Source organism: Leptopilina heterotoma, unplaced genomic scaffold, assembly GCF_015476425.1.
Source record: "Leptopilina heterotoma isolate Lh14 unplaced genomic scaffold, ASM1547642v1 Lhet_270, whole genome shotgun sequence".
Taxonomy (NCBI): domain Eukaryota; kingdom Metazoa; phylum Arthropoda; class Insecta; order Hymenoptera; family Figitidae; genus Leptopilina; species Leptopilina heterotoma.
Genome location: NW_025110979.1, coordinates 352,316 through 372,853, shown reverse-complemented (window position 1 = coordinate 372,853; position 20,538 = coordinate 352,316). Strand labels below are relative to the sequence as shown.

The following is a 20,538-nucleotide window of genomic DNA, read 5'->3' as shown; positions in this document are numbered from 1 at the left end:
TATGTTTTCCTTAATTTAGAAAAATAGAAGAAATATTTTTACCATAAGAAACAAAAAATTTTGTCACAAAAGCATGATTGAAAAAGGGCCTTAAAGTTTTTAATTTTGTAGCAAAAATCAAATAGCGCAAATCTATTTGTTAAATTTTGGAATAAAATTTTTTCCCCGTACCCATTTTTCAGATTTTTAATTTCTCAATAACAATTTCGTTAACAAAATTATGTTTCTGTTAAAAAAAAAAAGAACAATTTGTATAATTCCTATATTTTTATCACAATTTTTGCATAGAAAATTCTCAGCCTTTCTTGAAGAAATTAATATGCACCCTTTCTATTTTTCAATTACTTTCTTTTTGAAAAAAAGGAGAATTTTTTTATAAATTGATTTTATCAATCAAAGTTTCTAAATTATAGAAATAAATAATAATAAAATTGAGAGTTCTAAAAAAAATTTTGTAATGTAAAGAAAAAAAATTGTCATAATTTTGATTTGTCAATCATATTTTTTTGTTACAACATTTTTAGTTTCTTATGGAAAAATATTTCTATAAATATTTTTTTAACGCAATAACTTTTTTTTAGAAATTAATAGAAATAAGTTTAATACTTTCGATTTCATAATCACAAGTTTTATACAAAATTATAATTTTCTTCTTTTTTTTTAGAAAAAAGACATAAATTTGGACGATTTATATTCTAAAATACAATTTTTTAACTAAATCTTCATTATTTTTAAAAATAAAGAAATTTTTTTAGAATGATTCGATTTGTAAATTACAATTTTTAATTTTGAAATTAAAACTGAGAATTTTAGAAGAGTGATTTCGAAATAAAAATAAAGGAAAAATTTTCTTTTAAATTCGATTTGTCAATTACAATTTTTAATTGAAAATAAAACTGATAATATCAAAAGTATTTTATGAAATAATCAGAAAAAATTTTCATAATTTTAATTTTTCAATCATATTTTTTTTAATTCAATTGTTTAGTATTTTTTTGCATAATTTTTACTTCTTTCTCATCTTTTTTTAACAAATTCTCAATATCAGGTTTTTAATAAGCATTAATTCATAATTATTCTGAATTAATTATTGATTTTATTTATTAACTTATTTTACTTTGTCGCTCCAAGTTTTGAATTGAGAAAGAGAAATTCTACAAATTTTTTTCCTTCTTTCAGAAAAAATTACAATTTTTTAAATATTATAATAATTAATAATTTCATTTTTTACATAAAAGTCAAAAAGCTTTATAAAAAAAATTTATTTGTCAAATTGAAATTACTCAGGATTTTTTTTATTTACTTTCAAAAAAGAATTCGAAAATTATTTAACAAAACTGCAAGTATTTTTATAAAATTTTTAATTTTGTATTAAATTTTAAAATGTTTTTAAAAAAATGTGATTAATTTCTTGATTTTTAATCACAATTTTTTAGAAAAATCTGATTTTTTAAATAAATAAATAAATTATTATTATTATTTTTTTTTAATTTAATAATGAAAATATCTGATAAGCATAAATTGTAAGGAAAAATAGTCAGGGTTGGGCCACATTTTGAATTTTGTTTTTATTTATATTTTTTAATTATTTTATTTAATATTATTATTTATTTTATTTAATAAAGTCGTAAATTTATTTGTCTAAAGTTCAAAAAGTGATAAACATAAAAAAAATGTAGTCAAATTGTACGGGAACATACTAAGGGTTGGACCACCTTTGGAATTTTGTTTTTATTTATATTTTTTTTATTATTTTATTCAGTATTATTATTTATTTCATTTAATAACATCGTAAATTTATTTTTCTTAAATTAAAAAAGTGATAAACATTTTTAAAAAATGTAGTCAAATTCATATTTAAAGGGGGTCCAACCTTGACTATATAAAGGTCCAACCCTGACTACAAGTACCATTTTACGATCAATTATTAATTATTTTACACTGAAAAGGCCTAAATACTATTCAGCTTTTTCTTATAATAAATTAATTAAAAAATTCGTTTTAGTAACATGTTACTAATTTAGATTGAAATTAAGTAAAGTTAAGTAAAATTTAAATACAGTCAAATAAAAATATTTACGATAAGAAACATTGTGGAAAATATTTTCAGTCTATCTAGAAATGGCAGAAAAAAATGTGGGAATATAGAAAAATAATGTGCAAAATGAGAAAAGGAGATGGGATTTTCAGGTGGCGCTTAGAGGATGTTGTGTGCTGCAAGGTAATACACAAGGCTATCGTCTATTGTTGGCGCTAAAAGGAAGAAAATAAACAGTGTTGCAAAGATGAACTAGGACGCCCTGTCGTGATGCTGGGAGGCAAGTCGTTGGGCTTGCACCCTGAGAGAAGTTTACGAGTTGAAAGATTTACCGTTGATGTAACAAGTGCGTTAACGCTCACCTCACGAAGCCGCCCGGGCTACTGGTCCTGGTTTTATATCACTTTTCATTAGCCACGAACATTAATCTGTCCCGCGCTATTGCCCCGCAGACTTCTTCCAATCGCTCTGATTTAACGCGAGGGACTATACAAAAGAAAAGACTAATCTAAAATTCAATCACCACAATCTTCAGTCGAAATGAAAAACGATTCAAAATTTGTCAAGTTTAATTATCTTCCCAAACTATTTTTTTATCCTTCAAAGAATTGTTTCTTTTAATTTAAATTAAATTCTAATAAAGTAATTTTCTTATATATACTTCCCAAAAATTCCGATGACAATTAACGTGCACACAATACGGATCATCCTTAATTCATCTGCACCAATCAATGATCAATTATGACGTAAGAGAATCGTAGACAAAATACCTCTACTTCCTCGAAAAGATAATCACAAAAGGATAGACTAAATGTTTTGAAAAAAAATTATGATGATGATGATGATAATGATGATGATAATAATCGTTTCGAGGAAGGTTTCTAGGCCTCATTGGACCGTTTGGCACCCTTGTCGCGCGATAAATCATAAAATGATCGTCGAGCACGCGAATCGTCCTCTTTTTGACAGGGCACAAGTCCAGACAAAGCATTTTGCAATACGCAAAAAACGACCTCACTTATTAAGGGTATACATATATACATATAAAAGTTTGGAAAATTCCTTTCAATCTTCTTCGACAAAAAGAAAAAAGATTTTTTTTAGGCCTGTTGCATGTGATGTCCACTGGTCACGACATATTTTGCATAATCGATCAGGGATAAATTTTAACACAAAAATTTACATTCAAAAAATAAAATCCTAGAGAGTTAATTTGCGAATTGCGTGAAGGGATTCATTAAATATTGAATCGATTTGTTTTTTTCTTAATAAAAACACTACTTTGTTGTGTTGAATATGGTTCTATACAAAGTGTACGATAATTATATGGATTGTGAAAATTGTAACAAACGTGTCTACATTGTAGGCTAAACAAAAACTTTGGGGGCTAATATTATCCCTGTCTGAATAATTTTCTTTTTTTTTCGGGAAGAGGAAAGAAATTGAGAGTAAGCAGATTTTTGGTGTATACCAAATGTTATAATTAACCGAGTTGAAAAAGAAAATAGTGTAGGCCTAATAACTATGTTTAAATTTCTCTATTGACTGATTGACAATAGCTGAATTCTTCCATTATTTCTTTACGTCTTTTAAATTCTGACAATCTATTCTTCATATTGTTGCTTTTGTTACTTTATAATAAATCTCGCAATTTTTTAAAATAATTTATCAAGACTTCGAATATTTTTTCTTGAATAAATCTTGTCCTACCTTAAGGTTTAAGTCTGGGCTAAAGAATGTCGGTAAATGTCGGTGCAGAAATCTGTAGATAGAACTCTTCCTGTATATCTACTTGTAGCTACATTCTTGTCAACAATATAACCTTAATTTTTAACTTATTATTCAACTCTTTTGTTATTCAGTCTCTTGATATATTACTTTACATTAAATTTGTTTAAACAATTTATTTAGGGTTCCAAATGGTATTTTGAATAAAACTTGACCATCACTTTAAGGTTTGAGTCTGGGCTAAAGAATGTCGGTAAATGTCGGTACAGGAATCTGTAGATAGAACTCTTCCTTTTTATCTATTTATAGCTACATTCTTGTCAACAATAAAACCTTAATTATTTTTTTATTATTCAACTCTTTCGTTATCTAGTCTCTTGATTTGTTATCTTACATTAAATTTTTTTAAACAATTTATTTAAGCTTCCAAATTGTATTTTGAATAAAACTTGCCCCCCCACCTTAAGGTTTGAGTCTGGGCTAAAAAGAGTCGGTAAATGTCGATAAAGGAATCTGTAAATTATTTAACGCGTTAATCCATATCCTCGTAATTAATAATAAAAAAAATTAATAATGTGTTCGTTTCAAAAATTTGTAACAAGTGCTTTCTCATATCCAAAACGAAAAATTTTAAAGAACATGAACATGAATTATTAGCAATTACGGTTATAACGTCAACAGAAAAATTTGTGAATTTTGACCATTTTTTGAACTTTCATTATCAAAAAACAGAATTGTTCTTAATGATCAGCACGTAAAGGAATATAAAGAAATTATTTTCGGATTCATAACTTTATTCCACTGGAAATTTTGTATGCCCCCGCGATAAGGAATGATGGTGAAGACTAAATCACATTTTGAATGCTGACAAGTTGAAGTCGAATACTTGTTGTATATTAATCATAAAGCAAATGAAGGTACGCGAGGTTGAGAATTTGCTTCACGGCTTGAGCTCAAGCGTATAAACATGAGTCCACGTAGGTTTTAAATGTAGCGTGTTATGCTAAGGTGTGCGTGTCAGTGCCGACAGTTCGTTTGAACGCAATTAGCGTCGCGGCTGATAGTAGACTCCGTTTGCCGCGTTATCAAACGGGCGATCGCCGAATGAAATTAACTGCATTTCCCGTGTTACTGTACTATAAGCCACCATGCCGAATAAATTTTTAGTATTCACATCTCTTCACACTGTTATTCCAAACTTTCCCTTTTTTTCTCTCATTCGAAGTATTTTTCTTTTTGGGGAATACGTTCGATAACTTGAACAATTATAGACATTAGGATCAACAATCTTTTCATCTTTTATTAATCATTAGATGAATAAAAGGATTAATAAAAGATGTAAAGTTTGTTGATCCTAATGCTTCATTATGCAGTACTAAAGATTTGAAACATTAAGCATCGATTAAAAATAATGATCAAATTTTATGAATATTATTTTCCAGCGAGGAAGGCAGATGTCTTTTGCGATAAGACGACGTTGACGCGAGGAGGGTAATTAATGATATTCTTGAAAAGAGAGAATATGGACACGATGAGCGAATAAGCAAAGAAACTGTCAAGTAAAAGAGAAGGGGGGAGACCACGGGATTCGAAGGGTGATATAGATAAGAGAAAATGGAAGGTTTGCTGATGATAGGGTAGGTGGGGGATAAAACGACAATGCGCGGGAATTATGCCAGAATGACTAGGTAATTTTAAAGCCTAGAAGCCAAGTTGTACATTGATGCCGACCATTCTGCCAAGGAGACGTGCCATTAATATTAGTTACAGAAAATCTCTCCCCGGATGACGGGTTCTGAAATTATTTACAAATTTCATCGCCGAGGAGAGAATATCTAATTTTTTACGAATTTATTATAGTTATAGCTATTGTCGGTATACGAATGCAACTAACTGTTTCTCCATTTCATTGGGCATTAAGTCTTCTTGCAATCTGGATATAGTCCATATTGTTCTGCTATCATCCGTAGGGATGACTTTCTGTTAGGATCCCCTCAATTCAGGGAATTTAATTCAGCTTATTCTGGTTGCAGCAATCTCTGGTCAAAGTACCAAGTACTATACAATGCATGCTATTGCTATATTCTAGCCCATCGTTACATGATAAAAATTAATTTCGCAATTTCAAGAACAAAAAAGTAAAAGTCCCCAACAATCTCAACTATAGAGTTTATTGTGTACAAAGCAGGAGAAGAATAATTATCCTCGATTATCCAGCGATTTGTTTAGATATCACGGTGTCGTGAATCCGAATTTAATGAAGCCGCTGTTGTCCGTGAGCTTTAATTAAATGAACTTCTCGCGAAAGGCAAACGTCATAAATAACCGGCTCGCGATTCTGTTTCGTATATACGACATGGAAGGCAAGCAGAAAAGGGGTTCCGACTGGATTAACAAGAACAAATCATCGGGATTAGAGTAGTGAAGAAACCCGAGCGAATCCCAAAACCAAGGGAAAAGGATCGTTTCAAACTGACGCGGGTTTCCGGTTGCTTGTAAAATCAAAAGGACAAACAATTAATAACCCCCAGGACCGACAATTAATCAGAATTTAACTCACAGTTAAATAGTGGGTTATACCCCTTCGACTAAGGGTTTTGGAAATACAGCTATCGGAATGAGAGAGAATGTGCGGGGGGGATTGATTCAGAGTGGGTGGTGTTAGAGGGGGAGCGGATAAACAAAAGTTTACATCAGTGTCAGTCGCAACAAGTCCGATTTCGTCTAGGGCTCTTCGCATGAATATTCACCGTGTTCACTCGTCCATCCCTTCGCACCCCTTTCGCTCATATCGTACTGCCCACCCTCAGCCGATTCATCGAACGGCGACCAGTCAAAGGCTGAAATCACAATACGCGTTTGTCCGGTTGACGAAGCCAGAGCGCGGGGGTATTAAAGCAAATAGAGAAAGCAAGCAGGGAGAGGAGGCTCGAGAGGAGAACGTTTGCCAGTGGTCATTGCCTTTGAATTGGAAATTACATTTTGACCCAAGTGTCAACTTTCACCCCCTTCGCTTTTTCGACTTTTGAATTTGCCAACTCATTCTGTGCCTCGACTTTTATACAACATAATGTTCCTTTATTGTGCTTGACGATCTTAACCCTCAGTTATTTTTCAGTTAAATGATGTGTTTGCTTTGGTAAATGTAGCGTTTCAATGGAAAAACAACGATAACTATGTTTTTACAGTTAAAGTTTACTTCGTCAATGACAGGGCTGGGTAGCATTAAGGGTCGACTTATTTCTCACTCAAATTTCAATTTTCTACTCTATGTTATTGATTTATTTTCCTCCTTCTACATCTAATTGCAATTAATTTAATTGTGACCTTTGTGACGAAGTGGTTCTGTCACGATATTTTTATCTATCTACAGATTTCTGCACCGGCATTTACCGACACTTTTTAACCCAGACTCAAACCTTAAGACGGAGTGGAAAGTTTTATTCAGAAAACGATTTATCCGGAATAAAACTTGCCCCCTTCCGTTTGGTTTAAATCTAGGCTAAAAATGTCGGTGCAGGAATCTCTAGATAGAACTCTATTAATTTTTAATTATAGATATATAATAAACAACTTTTTACTTGTATTTATAAAATAAATTTCTCTAAAATGGCAAGAATTGAGAAGAAAATGAACCTAAAAAAGGGTATTTAACAAAAATTGTTTTAAAAAAAAGCAGTAAAGCCCGGTGTCAGAGTGTTTCAAATGATTTAATCCCAGAATGATGGACGAGCCCGTCGCGACAATGATCTGCGTTCCGTAAAGTGACAAGTGGTCAGGATCAGAGGGAAACCCCGGGACTCGCGACGCACACGAAGGATAGAATGCGACGGGGATGATTGTGGATGTTGCCTGACTATATATAGTGTTAGTTTCCCCGCACAATACAAATCATGTTGGAATTAGTGCGTCAGGACGCGGGACTCAACTCGCCGATGCAACCGGAAACTCGATGTTGACGGTAATGCTGATTTATCGGAAGTCTATCGTTGTCATTCCCTGCAGTTGCGTGTGTCACCCATTTTGCATTTTTAAACTAATCGCACCGATTTTTTTTACCTCTGAACAATTCCGTATCGCAATTCCCCAAAGTCCATTCTAATTCAACTGTGATATTTAAATTCTAGTTTTTTATTTGCTATTAGAAAAAAAAATTAATAGCAATCGTGTTCTTTTTCCTTACCTTTCGTAATGTTTAGCGAAGTCCTCGTAAAGTCCCCTGCAGTTGTCCAACGTTAAACCACCAACGGACCTGAAAGAGGAAAAGAAATTTCTTGATTACCAAATCCCAGATTTGTATCATTTGATAAATTTTGTTCATTAAAGATCGGGTGGGGTCATTGCCAGGATTAACAAATTATTTCATTAATTTGATACTAAATGATACTAAATGTTGCCTCTACAGAAGATCTCGAAATTAGGAGTATACTTTTCTTAGACCATTGGGCTTTTTCGCCAAGGGAAAGGGGAACTGGTAAATACTTCCTCTTTGAGGAATTGAGTATTGCTGAAAAATAAGACCGCTCCTCATGTAATCAGAGTAAGAAGACATTTTTTTAAAAGATTGTGATGATAAGAATTAGATAAATAGAGGGGAATACATTGATTATATGGTAGATGAGTAATTAAGGTCCTTTACACGATGCGAAGTAATGCAGAGGAAACGAGAGTTGATTAAGAATCTCTTCGGTATTTAGTCTCATCTTTCGGATGTATCCTTTGATTCGATCGTCTCGACTAGACTGTCAACTGGAGGAGAGGCTTTGAAGTCCTTTGATTAAAAAAATGTCAAGAGGCTGGGTATGAGTGTCATTGATCTATAATAAAAACTCGAGGACGATCATTAAGACCGTTTACACAAGTAACATGAAAAAAAAGACTTTTCATCTCGAAACGTTGATTACCTTAAATGGAAATTCGTTAATATTTTTTTGCCGAAAATTTTCGAAAAAAAGGGTGATGCGGGATTTCAAAGGATTTCTCCAAATCCTTTTGAGTAGTTCTTGAAAATTAATGTCGGCGCAGAGGAAGCCTTCGGTTGTTTACCGTGTAAGTAAGAGGCGTCGAGAAAGGGATGACGAGGAGAAGCAAGTGGACACACATATCGCTCCGGCAAAAAGGAAAGGCGAAGCGGAATCGGGTTTGACGATAGCAACATCATTTGTGTGTTAGTGAGGCAGGATGGGGTTGCGTTGAATTAATCATATTCCGGTGTTTGTCGTGGCGCCCCCAGACGTAATCCGTCTTACCTCCCGATCTCTCGCTTCTCTGGAGCGATAGATTTGCATTTTAATTAAAAGCAAAGCGCTGAAATCATAATGCGGAACGTGCGGTGCCGCCTTCTTCGTATTATTATATACGTAAGCGCGTACCACGTAGTTTCACGCAAATAGAGACACGCGTGACACTAAAAATACGATTCCAACAAATCGAATCTTTTCGCATGAGGAAAAAGGAAATCCGTGGAAATCCGAGTAAAAAATTGAAACATTTATTAGTTTCCAGACTACCCTTAAGGCACAGTCGGTAAAAAGATCTACATTATCATAAAAATTTAAATTATCTAATCGATAAATTGTGCGATACAGTTGTTGAAAGATTTATAGTTGAGGATTTGAAGCTCTTCAAGAGAAGAGTTGTCCTGCTGGTACTATATACATGTCATGTCCTGATGTTTTTTTTCCCCTCTTGTGAAAGAATATAAACGAAGAGAGTGAGGTGTACGTTCATGAGTGAGGTAACCTAACCCGCGTAAACGAGCCAAGAGCAAGGAACATGTAAGAAAACAGTCTTAGAAGCAAAAAGAGAAAGATAGATCAAGCGCTACCAAGACCCCTCGGATTTCCACGGCTTCGCAGTCTCTTGAAATCCTCTTAAAGTTGTATTCTTTTGGCCTCGCCTAACAGCGCCCCCTGAACTTACACACGACCCTTCTTTGCCCAGTTGTTAGGCCTTAACGTCGACTGAACAAAGAAGTTAAAACAAATAAATCCAATTTCTCAATACATATATACACACACTACAATAACCATAAAATCTGTGACGTTTACGATTCTCTCTTCGTCGTTAAAATCTTTTTAGCCAAGCCCAACATTTATCGCCCCGATCATTCCATTGAAATGATCCAGCATTTTGTCTTATACACACATTTCTCCAGATGATAAATCCATCATTGTTTTTTGATAACGAAAAAAAAAATTTATAACTTAAAAAATGTAGGGTAAGTCCGGCGGAAAATGCCGTTTGTTTTTTTTAAAGAATTGTAAAAAATTATTAAAAAGACAATTTTTCTGAACTTTTATTGACGATTAAACATTGAACCCTTAATTTAAAAATGGCAAAAAATAAAATATTTTCATATAAACAATCTTAAAACCTACATGTTTTAAAAAGTGTATTTAAAAATACATTTGTATTTAATAAAAGTACATTTAGTAAAAAAAATTTTCCCACCGTAACCTAACATACCCCGGACTTATCCTAGTGAAATTCGTCTTCAGAAAACTGAAGACGTTTTTGACAATCTGCAAATGATTTTATCAAAATTCCATTCGAGGGTTCAAAGATATTAGCAGGCTTCGCGCTTATCTATACTGAAACCTAATATTTAATACTTTTTTTACGATTAGATACTATTTGACTACTTTTTTTTTAATTTGTGACACTAGAAGCAATTTTTTTTCTTTTTTCGCAAATTTTAACTACTTTGAATCCGCTAATAGTTGTAATAAAAAAATTATTCTTAGAAATTTAAGAAAACTTCTTCTTAGAAAGAATTCAAAGTTTATTTATAAAATTCTTTGAAACAATTCCTTTATTTCCAAGAATTTTTATAAAATCTGTCGTAAGAATTCAATTATTTTCAATATCTACTATTTTAATAAAATTTTTCAAAAGACATCAATTATTTAATAAAAATAAAATTCAATCAATATTAAAAATAATAAAATTTTTCGCAGGAATTTTATTATTTGAAACACAATTTCGAAGAAAATTTTTCACAGGAATTCAATTATTTTAAATATTTTAATAACATTCTTTGAAAGAAATTAATTATTTTCTAAAATGTTGAAAACATTTGTTTATAAAAATTTAATTTTTTTTATAAATAATAAAATTCATTCTCGATAATTCAGTTACTTTTAATACAATTTTAATTAAATTATTCTAAATAATTAAAATATTCTCTTAAATTTTTATAAAATAATTGAAAAAAATTCAATTATTTTCAAAAATTGCAATAAAAACCTTCGCCTAAATTAAATTATTTTTACGAATAAAAAATTTTTCACAAAAAAATTCAATTATTTAAGAGAATTCAATAAAATTCGTTGCAAAAATTCAATTATTTTTAAAAATAATAATAATAAGCTTTTTCACAGGAATTCAATTTTTTTAAAATAAAATTTCAAGTAAATTTTTCGAAAAATGTAATTACTTTCAAAAATTTTATTAAAATTCTTCTTAGAAAGAATACAAAATTTTTTTTTATAAAATTCTTTGGAACAAATTAAATTTTTCAAAAATTCTTGCAAAATCTTTTGCAAGAATTCAATTATTTTCAATATTTACTATTTTTTATAAAATTTCTTAAGAGAATTCAATTAATATCAAAAATAATAAACTTTTTTTACAGAAATTAAATTGTTTGAAATACAATTATCAACAATATTTTTCGAAAGATATTAATTTATCATTTAAAATATTTTAATAAAATTCGATCGATAAATTCATTAATATTATTTTAATAGAATTGTTTGAAAGAAATTAATAATTTTGTAAAATGTTAATAATATTTGTTTATAAGAATTAAATTATTTTCAGAAATAATGAAAATCATCGCAAGAATTTAATTATTTATTGTTGCAAATAAAAAAAATTTTCACAAAAATTCAATTATTTGAAAAAATTTAATAAAATTCGTTGGAAGAATTCAATTATTTTTAATAAAGTTTTAAATAAGTTTCTCGAAAAATGTAATTCTTTTCAAGACTTTGATTAAAATTCTTCAAAAGAAATCAATTATTTTCAATAATTTTTATAAAATTTTTTTTAGTATTCAATTTTAAGAAATAATTATTTATTCTATTAATTATTTATTTTTGTATAATTAAATAATTGAATTCCTGTAAAACTTTTTAATAAGAATTTAATTTCAAATCTATTTTAGTTAAAATTTTAGATTATAATTGAATATGAAATACGTTATTCCATAGATTCTTAAAAATAGTCAAAGTTCATAAAGCTTTTACATTAAAATTACTTAAAATTTTAAGTGTAGAAAATTTAAATAAGTATTTATAAATTTATTGAACAAAAATTAATAAAGTATGAATAATTTAATGTAGAAATTATGAAAAAATAGTCTTTGAAAGAATTTTAATTAAAATTTGTTGAATAGTTAAAATTTCGTAAACATTAAGAATATTTATTTGTATTTCCAAATAATTGGAAATTTTGTCGAATTTAATTGAAATAAATTTTATATTTTAAAAAAATTTATTGTTTTACTTTTAAAAATTATATTTAAATAATAATCGAATTTTTGAAGAATTTTAACTAAAAGTTTGGAAAATAATTGAATTTTGATAATAATTTAGAATTGAAGTTATTACCAGGGTAAGAAGAAAAATAATTTTCTTTTTTGGAAATCAGGAAAATTTCAGGGAAGTCCGGATTAATTTTTTGAGATTTTTCCAAATCGACTAAAATCGTCATCAAATTTAATTTTTCGATAGATACTTTTTTCAGTTTTCAAGCTGAACAGTAAGCTTAAAGTTTTTTTTTTTACTTTTTGCTATTTTTTTTTAAATTAATATTATTGAGTGCAAAGTCTGTATTAGTTAGCATTAGTGGAAAATAATGTCAGAACTTACCTTGCAAATACTTCCATGGGTATGTTCGGATTGACCTTGAGGCCCTGTTCAGCGCGGGAATGAAGTTGCTGGGATAAGCTGGCCGATGACAGAATTGCATGACCGGCAATTGGATGGCCAAGTTGCATGAACTGCATTTGGGTCAGGTGCGTTGGTGGATGATTGTAACCGTTCGCCAATAATGGTGATTTCTCCATTCGGGGCATGTCTGTAAACAAAAAAAATTCAGGAATTCAATTAAAAACAATTTAATCAGCTTATCATCACTACTATTGTCTTAAAATTCCAAATTAGGATAGAAAATACTGCAAATATATCATAAAATCAGAAGTTACTTCTAATAGCAAAATTAATAATAAAATTAAAAACCAAATCCTTTCTTAAAAAAAGACATGGCATATTAATAATAAAATTAATAACGAAATTAATAATAAAATTAATAATTGACTACTATAGTTGATTTATCATGATGTACCCTTTACACTAATTGGACATCATGTACATTTTTCCTAATCACTATAATCAGTGAATTTTACATATACTTTCTTGCACCTTTCTGCTTTTTCAGCTTGATACTCGGTTATTAATTTATTATTCACCGAAAATGGATAATTCTGTTCTTTTATTCGAAAATGGACATAATCGTGACTCAATTTTATTTGTTTTAATTATACAGTCATCTTTAGTGTCTTATACTCTAGCTATACAAGTGTTTCTCTGTAAAAATTAATTCGTAGCACAATTTGATACTTTTAAGTTAGCAGTGATTGGATCAGTAATTTTGCAAAAAATAAACTGATTCTGTAGTTTAAAATAAATGTACTTATTGAATTAAATGCTACTAATTTAAATTTAGAGAGTAGATTGTAGATGATAGAACTCGTTTCCAAACTAATTCTTTGGTTTTTTTTTTTAAATAGGGAATCCAGTTGCAAAACGGGAAATGCATGCAGAAACCCGCAGTAAGGTTCATCAAAGAGAGAGAGAGATTAAAAAAAAGGGAATTATTTACAGCGATAAGATTGAAAAAGTTGAGATAACGCCAGGAGGAATTGAATTTTCGACGCGCCCCTCACGTTTCCTTTCTTCAGACAGAACAAGTATAAGGTCGATAGGCGGACCGGGAGGTAGTGTTTCCGGATTTCAGTGAAATCGGGCGGTGAGTCGGGGATAAAGAGCGCTTTTGTGGACTTGATGGATCGCCAGCCGCTTAACCAAATATCAATCACAAAGCGCGCAGTCTCTGCATATAATCTGCACGCTGATTTCGAAAACCCGCGTGTTTGCCAGTCGACTTAGCCGTGTGCAAGCTTCGCTTTCGTTGATGGATCCGCATAAAGTCGAGGGAGAGAGAGAGAGAGAAACTATATCTAATAAACGTATAACAAAAAAAGGGGGGAAGGTAGAATCAAAAAGTCTTTGCGCCATGCCACGTGCTAGGAATATTATTCCCAAAGTTAAAATTCCAAATTCGATTTGTTTTTCATTCTTATGACGAGAGTTGTCATCGTCTTCTACTAAAGTAACAGGAGAAGATTCGCGGTGATAATGTATGCGAAGACACGTTTTCTGATCGATGAACGAACTTGGTGGCACGACATTCCCTCCTGTAAACAGACATGATATCACGCCTTTGTCATTTTTCAATTCTATATCTCGATTTATAGAAACCATTTTTTAAAATTTGTTTTGAATCATGTTTTTTGTGTGTTTGAATAGAGAGAAAATTTGGAATTTAGATTAAGAGGATGATAACATTTGTTATTTAACGAGATGGTAAGAAAGGTACCTAAGAAGCAAAAAATTTTAGACTGTCTAATTTTTGAAGAAAAAATACAGAAAGGGAACAAATTTTATTGAAGTTTAATTCTTCTTTATATTCAAAGTATTCAATGAAAACTAATTCAAACTAATTTTCACTAATTTACTAATTTGAAAACTAATTCAAATCAATTTTTACTAATTCAGAGAACAAATGCAAGTACCCTTAATTTCAAGTCGTTCTATACTTTCACAGTTTTTCTAAGGATATCAAATTCAGACAAAAAACAAATTAAAAGTTTCCAGGAAGTACTTCCATTGGATTTTTCGACTTGGGCGACCAGCGTCTTTTTTCAAGACACAAATTTTTTCTGAATCGGAAACAAATTTTAAAAAATTTCAGAGTACCTCCGTGTTTTGAAAAAAGCTCGTCTTTAATAAAAATATAGCTTCAAAGTGGTTGAAAAAAGCTTAAATTTGATATTCGACTCCACACATTGTGAAAATAAATTGTCAAGACCAGCGTCTTTTTTCAAGATACAAATTTTTTCTGAATCGAAAATAAATTTTAAAAAAGTTCATAGTACCTCTGCGTTTCGGAAAAAGCTCTTGTTTAATAAAAAAAAGCTCCAATTTAATGGAAAAAGCCGCAATTTGAGAATCGCCTCCAAAAATTGTCGAGACCAGCGTCGATTTCAAGACACAAATTTTTTTTTAATCGGAAACAAATTCTAAAAAGTTCTGAGTACCAACGTTTCTCGGAACAAGCTCTTCTTTAATAAAAAAAGCTCTAATTTGATGAAAACAGCGCAAATTTAATATTCGACTCTAAACATTGTGAAAATAAATTGTCAAGACCAGCGTCATTTTTTTTTAATTTTAATAATACGTGTTTCGGAAAAAGCTCTTCTTTAATAAAACAAAAGCTCCAATTTGATGAAAAAAGCACAAATTTGATATTCGACTCCAAATATTGTGAAAATAAATTATTAAGACCAGTGTCGTTTTTCAGAATACAAATTTTTTCTGAATTGGAAATAAATTCTAAAAAAGTTCTGAGTACCTACGTATTTCGAAAAAAGCTCTTCTTTAATAAAAAAAGCTCCAAATTGATGAAAAAAGCCTAAATTTGATATTCGACTCTAAACATTGTGAAAATAAATTGTCAAGACCAGCGTCGATTTTTAAGACACAAATTTTTTCTGAATCGGAAATAAATTCTAAAAAAGATTTGAGTACCTCCCTATTTGAGAAAAAGCTTTTCTTTAATAAAAAAAGCTCAAATATAATGAAAAAAACCCAAATTTGATGTTCGACTCCAAACATTGTGAAAATAAATTATTAAGAACAGCTTCGTTTCTCAGAATACAAAGCTTTTCTGAATCAGAAATAAATTCTAAAAAAGATTTGAGTACCTCCGTATGGCAGAAAAAGCTCCAATTTAATGAAAAAAACCTATATTTGATATTTGACTCCAAACATTGTGAAAATAAATTGTTGAGACCAGCGTCGTTTTTTAAAACACAAATTTTTTTTGAATCGAAAATAAATTCTAAAAAAGTTTTGAGTACCTACGTATTTCGGAAAAAGCTCTTCTTTAATAAAAAAAAGCTCCAAATTGTTGAAAAAAGCCCAAATTTGATACTCGACTCTAAACATTGTGCGAAAATAAATTGTCAAGAACAGCGTCGATTTTTAAAACACAAATTTTTTCTGAATCGGAAATAAATTCAAAAAAAGTTCTGAGTACCTACGTATTTCGAAAAAAGCTCTTTTTTTAGTAAAAAAAAGCTACAATTTGATGCACAAAAGACTAAATTTAAGAATCGCCTCCAAAAATTGAAAAATCGAAATAAATTTTAAAAAAGTTTTGAGTACCTCCGCATTTCAGAAAAAGCTCTTCTTTAATAAAAAAAAGCTCCAATTTTATGAAAAAAGCCGAAAGTTAATATTTGACTTCAAAAATTGTCAAGACCAACGTCATTTTTCAAGATTCAAATTTTTTCTGAATTGAAAATAAATTCTAAACAAGTTCAGAGTACTTTCCTGATTCGGAAAAAGCTCTTATTTAATAAAAAAAGCTCCAAATTGATGAAGAAAAGCTCTCTTCCTTTCTTCGTTTAATTATTACAGGTGTATTTTTTTTTTAAATTTTCGTCAAGTTTTAATTTACTTCAGCTATGTTTTGAATAGTTTACCACTAGAAGGTGACAGTTTTCAAAAATTCAAAATGGCGGATTTAATATGGCAGACGAATTTTTCAAAAATTCATCGGATTCGCTGAAAACTCGTCACTCTGGGGTTTTTGGAGTCACTAATTACTAATCTGATGGTAGTTTTCAAAATTTCAAAATGGCAATCGCCTTTTTTAGAAATTCATCCGATTCGCTTAAAACTCGTATAGATATTTGGCGCTTCTTAGGGTCGCTGAATACAAAAATAAAATTAGATTTGAACAATTCAAAGCGGTTGAATAAAAAGATATTTCTTTTTATTCAAATTTTTATTTATCTCTCATTTGTTTTATAATAACAAGAATTGAATACTAAAATCAAAAGTCAAAAATTTTATTAAATAACAATTTTATTATAAAATGAGTGTTGAATTTGAACTCTCGACACGTATCCAACGCGTAACTATATTGAGTGATGATGGCAAACTCTCCATCTTCAGGATATTGGTTAAGGGCAGAGAACCGTGAAGGTATATGTACAAGAATCGCGGGACTATAGGGAAAAGAAGAAAGGACGAAAAAACAGGAGAAGATAATGCGGTGGAGGTTTCGCGTAGGATGATGGAAGCCCCATCTTGGAGTTCTCTGCATGCCACTGCAGTCAAGCCAGACAAGAAAGCGGTTTTGTATAATTATGGGTTGTCACCTCATCAGCTAGCAGGGTGGGGTGGGGGAGGTTTTACAAGGCGTGAGGGGGAGAGGGGATCAGCCAGTGGAAAAAAGAAAAAGTGGGGGGGGCGCAGGGGGGGTCAGTCTTTAGCTTTAATTGTATTTTATCGCTCGCATTTGGCTTTCGGCTTTTGAGACTTTCGAAGAGTGATTGGAGAGCCCCAAAGTTCTTCTTCTTCTTCTTTTTATTTCAACAAGTGTGTTTATATACATTTCTTTTTTCTCCTAAAGGAATTCATTCCCATCCGCGATTTATTCCAACCAGTCAGAGATGAGATATCTTAACGCAAAACGATACACGCCCCAAAGAAATCAAGTCCAAAAATGGAGTAGTCAAGAAGGTAAAAAAAAAAGGATGCAATCAGAATTTCTAATCATATTCTTCTATAGTTAAAAAAAAGAAGAAGAAGAAGATCCATCAAATGCAATTTTTGCTGACCGCTTTTATAATATGTGGGTGTTTCGCTCGCAAGAGCCATAAACGTAAACGTTTGGCACGTACCTACAGAGGCACCTACCAAACATCTCATATATATATATATATGATACAATATACGCGAAAAGAACTCGAGCTAAGTGGAGAGTTTAGAGGGATTTCATTAAATCATATGGATTGGGGATAATGTATGTTATTGAGAGAAGAGCGTTCAAATCGCGCTCTATAAGTTGTAATAAGTCCAATTTTAGGGTCGGTCATGGGCCGTCTATGTCTCAGTGGTTCACAAGAGAAAAACTCTCGATACTTTTTCAAATGAATGATTTCATGAGGACTTTGCGACTTTGAAAGCCACTGGCCAACGACCGCAAGTTCTCGAACCCGCCACTTATTCGTCAAACGGCCGCAGCCGGTCCGCCGAAATCACTGCTATTTAGATAATTTATAATGAATAGGCACACTCGCCTTCTCTATCCCGAGTTTCATATATATACCTATTTCTCGCTTAGGTATATATATATATATACATAGAAAAAAAACGACAACCTGGACAATTGCCGGGGGGCACGTTCGCTTCAAATGACAATAGTTTCAACTGTCATACACACATAATATATTACACGAAATTGCTTCGAGCACCTTTCTTGGAAGGTATAGGCCCCCGTGCTTTATAATTAAAAGAATATTAACATTCCAGTTAAATAAACTACTTACGAATCTTTAAATTTCAATCCTATATTTATCCCCTTTCTTCTATCCCTATACTTTTTGTCTATTTGCATCTTCATCTCTATTATCTTAAATTATCTTTTTAGTTCAATCTTTTTTATTTTAAATTTAATTTATAAATTCTAAATTATAACTTAAAATTTATTTAATACTAGCAAATAACTTTTTACTTTCATCTTTAAATAAAATTAGTATTTTTAAAAATAATATAATTTAAACATTTTAATTTAAATTCTTGTTGAAACCATTACAAAAACAGAGGAAAAAAGAAGTGTTATTTTAACACTAAAAGTAGTGTTAAAACAACACGCAACATTTTTAGCCGATACTGTGTGATTTTAATACTTCATTGGTGTTAAAATAACTCTAGAGCGTGTTAAATTAACACTAGAGGGTGTTAAATAACTCTAGAGCGTGTTAAATTAACACTAGAGGGTGTTAAATTAATATACATTTTTAATGGGGTTAAAATAACACCAAAATTGTGTTAAAACAACAACATCTGAAAACTATACGCAAAACAAATTTAACACATTTTTTCAATTCAATTTTAAAGAAATTACAAATAATTACAGAATTTCAATTATTTTATTCAAAAAGTAATAAAATTCTTCTCATAAAATTCAATTTTGTTCAAAATTTCAAAAAAAAATTCTCGTCAAAATCTCAATTATTTTTGCAAATAACAAATTTTTTCCCCAAAGTTCATTTATTTTCAAAAATAACAAAATTCTTGTCCTAATTTCAATAATTATTGTCAATATTTACTATTTTCATGAAATTTTCCGAAAAGAATTCAATTATTTAAAAAATTTAATAATATTGTAAACACAAACGTTTAATTATTTTCAAAAATAATAAAAATTCCACAGGAATTCAATTTTTTTTCTATAAATTTCTTCGCAATAATGCAATTATTTTCATAAATTTTTAATTATTATAAATTATTTATAAAACATGAAGAAATCGATCACTCCGAGTCGAAGACTCCGAGCAATCGATTTCTTCATGTTTTATAACAAATACTTTTATAAGTTGTTTAATTTTGAAAAAGGTTTAAATTTGAAATTTTTTAATGTCTTAATTCCTGTGGATAAATAGTAATAATTTAAAGGTTTAATTTAAAAAAGAAGTTATTGATGTTTGCGAATAATTATAATTATAGTAATTATAATAATTTGATAATGAAAGAAATTCGTAAAAATGTAACAGAACATTTTTTTTTTTTTGAGTAAAATTGTTTCCTTTAGTTTCTAAAAATTTTAAAAGTTTCAAGTTCATTTTCAATTAAAATTTCTAATTGACAAATAGAATTTATAAATATTTTTTTTTCTTTATTTTTAAAAAACTTTGAATTTTATTAATAACAATTGTAATTTAATTTTAACAATTTAAGAAATGGAAATTATGTAATATATTTCCTAATGAAAATTGAAAATTTTCTACAAAAATATTAAGAAACGGGAATATTTTTCCAAAAGAAAAAAAAGAATTTGTGAACAATATTGTTATTGAGAAATAAAAATTATGCATAAAATGAGTATTTTTTCCTATTTCCTACTAATTTTTTAATAATTTTCTATTTTTTATAAATAAAAAGGAGAAAATTTTGCAGAATTTAGATCAGTCAAACGAAATTTTTTATAGAAAAAAGCATATAATAAACAAAATGGGTATATTTTTCATTTGTTAATCATAATTTTTTTAAATGTTCTTATTTCTAATATTAATTTATTATTTTGTTTATTTATTATTATTCTAGTCATGAAAAAATTCTTATGAGAATTTTTTGGTGAAATTGAAAGTGAAAATATTTATTTGATTGTAGGAAATTAAAAGTGAGAGTAAAAATTACGTGAACACACCCCTGAATTATTTAAAAAATAACTAATTATGACCAATTCCACGTGAACCGAACCAATAAAAAAAATTAGTTTTTAAGGGACATTATTTTATTCAAATTGACAACTTTTCGAAAAATTAGTCGAATTTAATTTTTATATAGTGAATTCTAAAGCATTTTTTGTGTGCTTTTAAATTCCAAAACTTTTTTTTCAAAAAAATGATT

General features: G+C 29.7%; 1 protein-coding gene across 3 annotated transcripts in view; it reads right to left on the bottom strand.

Moving 5' to 3' along the window:
- Positions 1–20,538, bottom strand: part of LOC122503861 (dachshund homolog 2-like) — a 483,446-nt gene that overhangs the window by 241,880 nt on the left and 221,028 nt on the right. For all 3 annotated transcript variants that reach the window (XM_043614607.1, XM_043614609.1, XM_043614608.1), the window contains exons 3-4: positions 12,643–12,850; positions 7,950–8,018 (exon numbers count right to left, since the gene is read on the bottom strand). In XM_043614607.1, the coding sequence (XP_043470542.1) occupies positions 7,950–8,018; positions 12,643–12,850 (277 nt within the window). The remainder of the gene's footprint in view (positions 1–7,949; positions 8,019–12,642; positions 12,851–20,538) is intronic.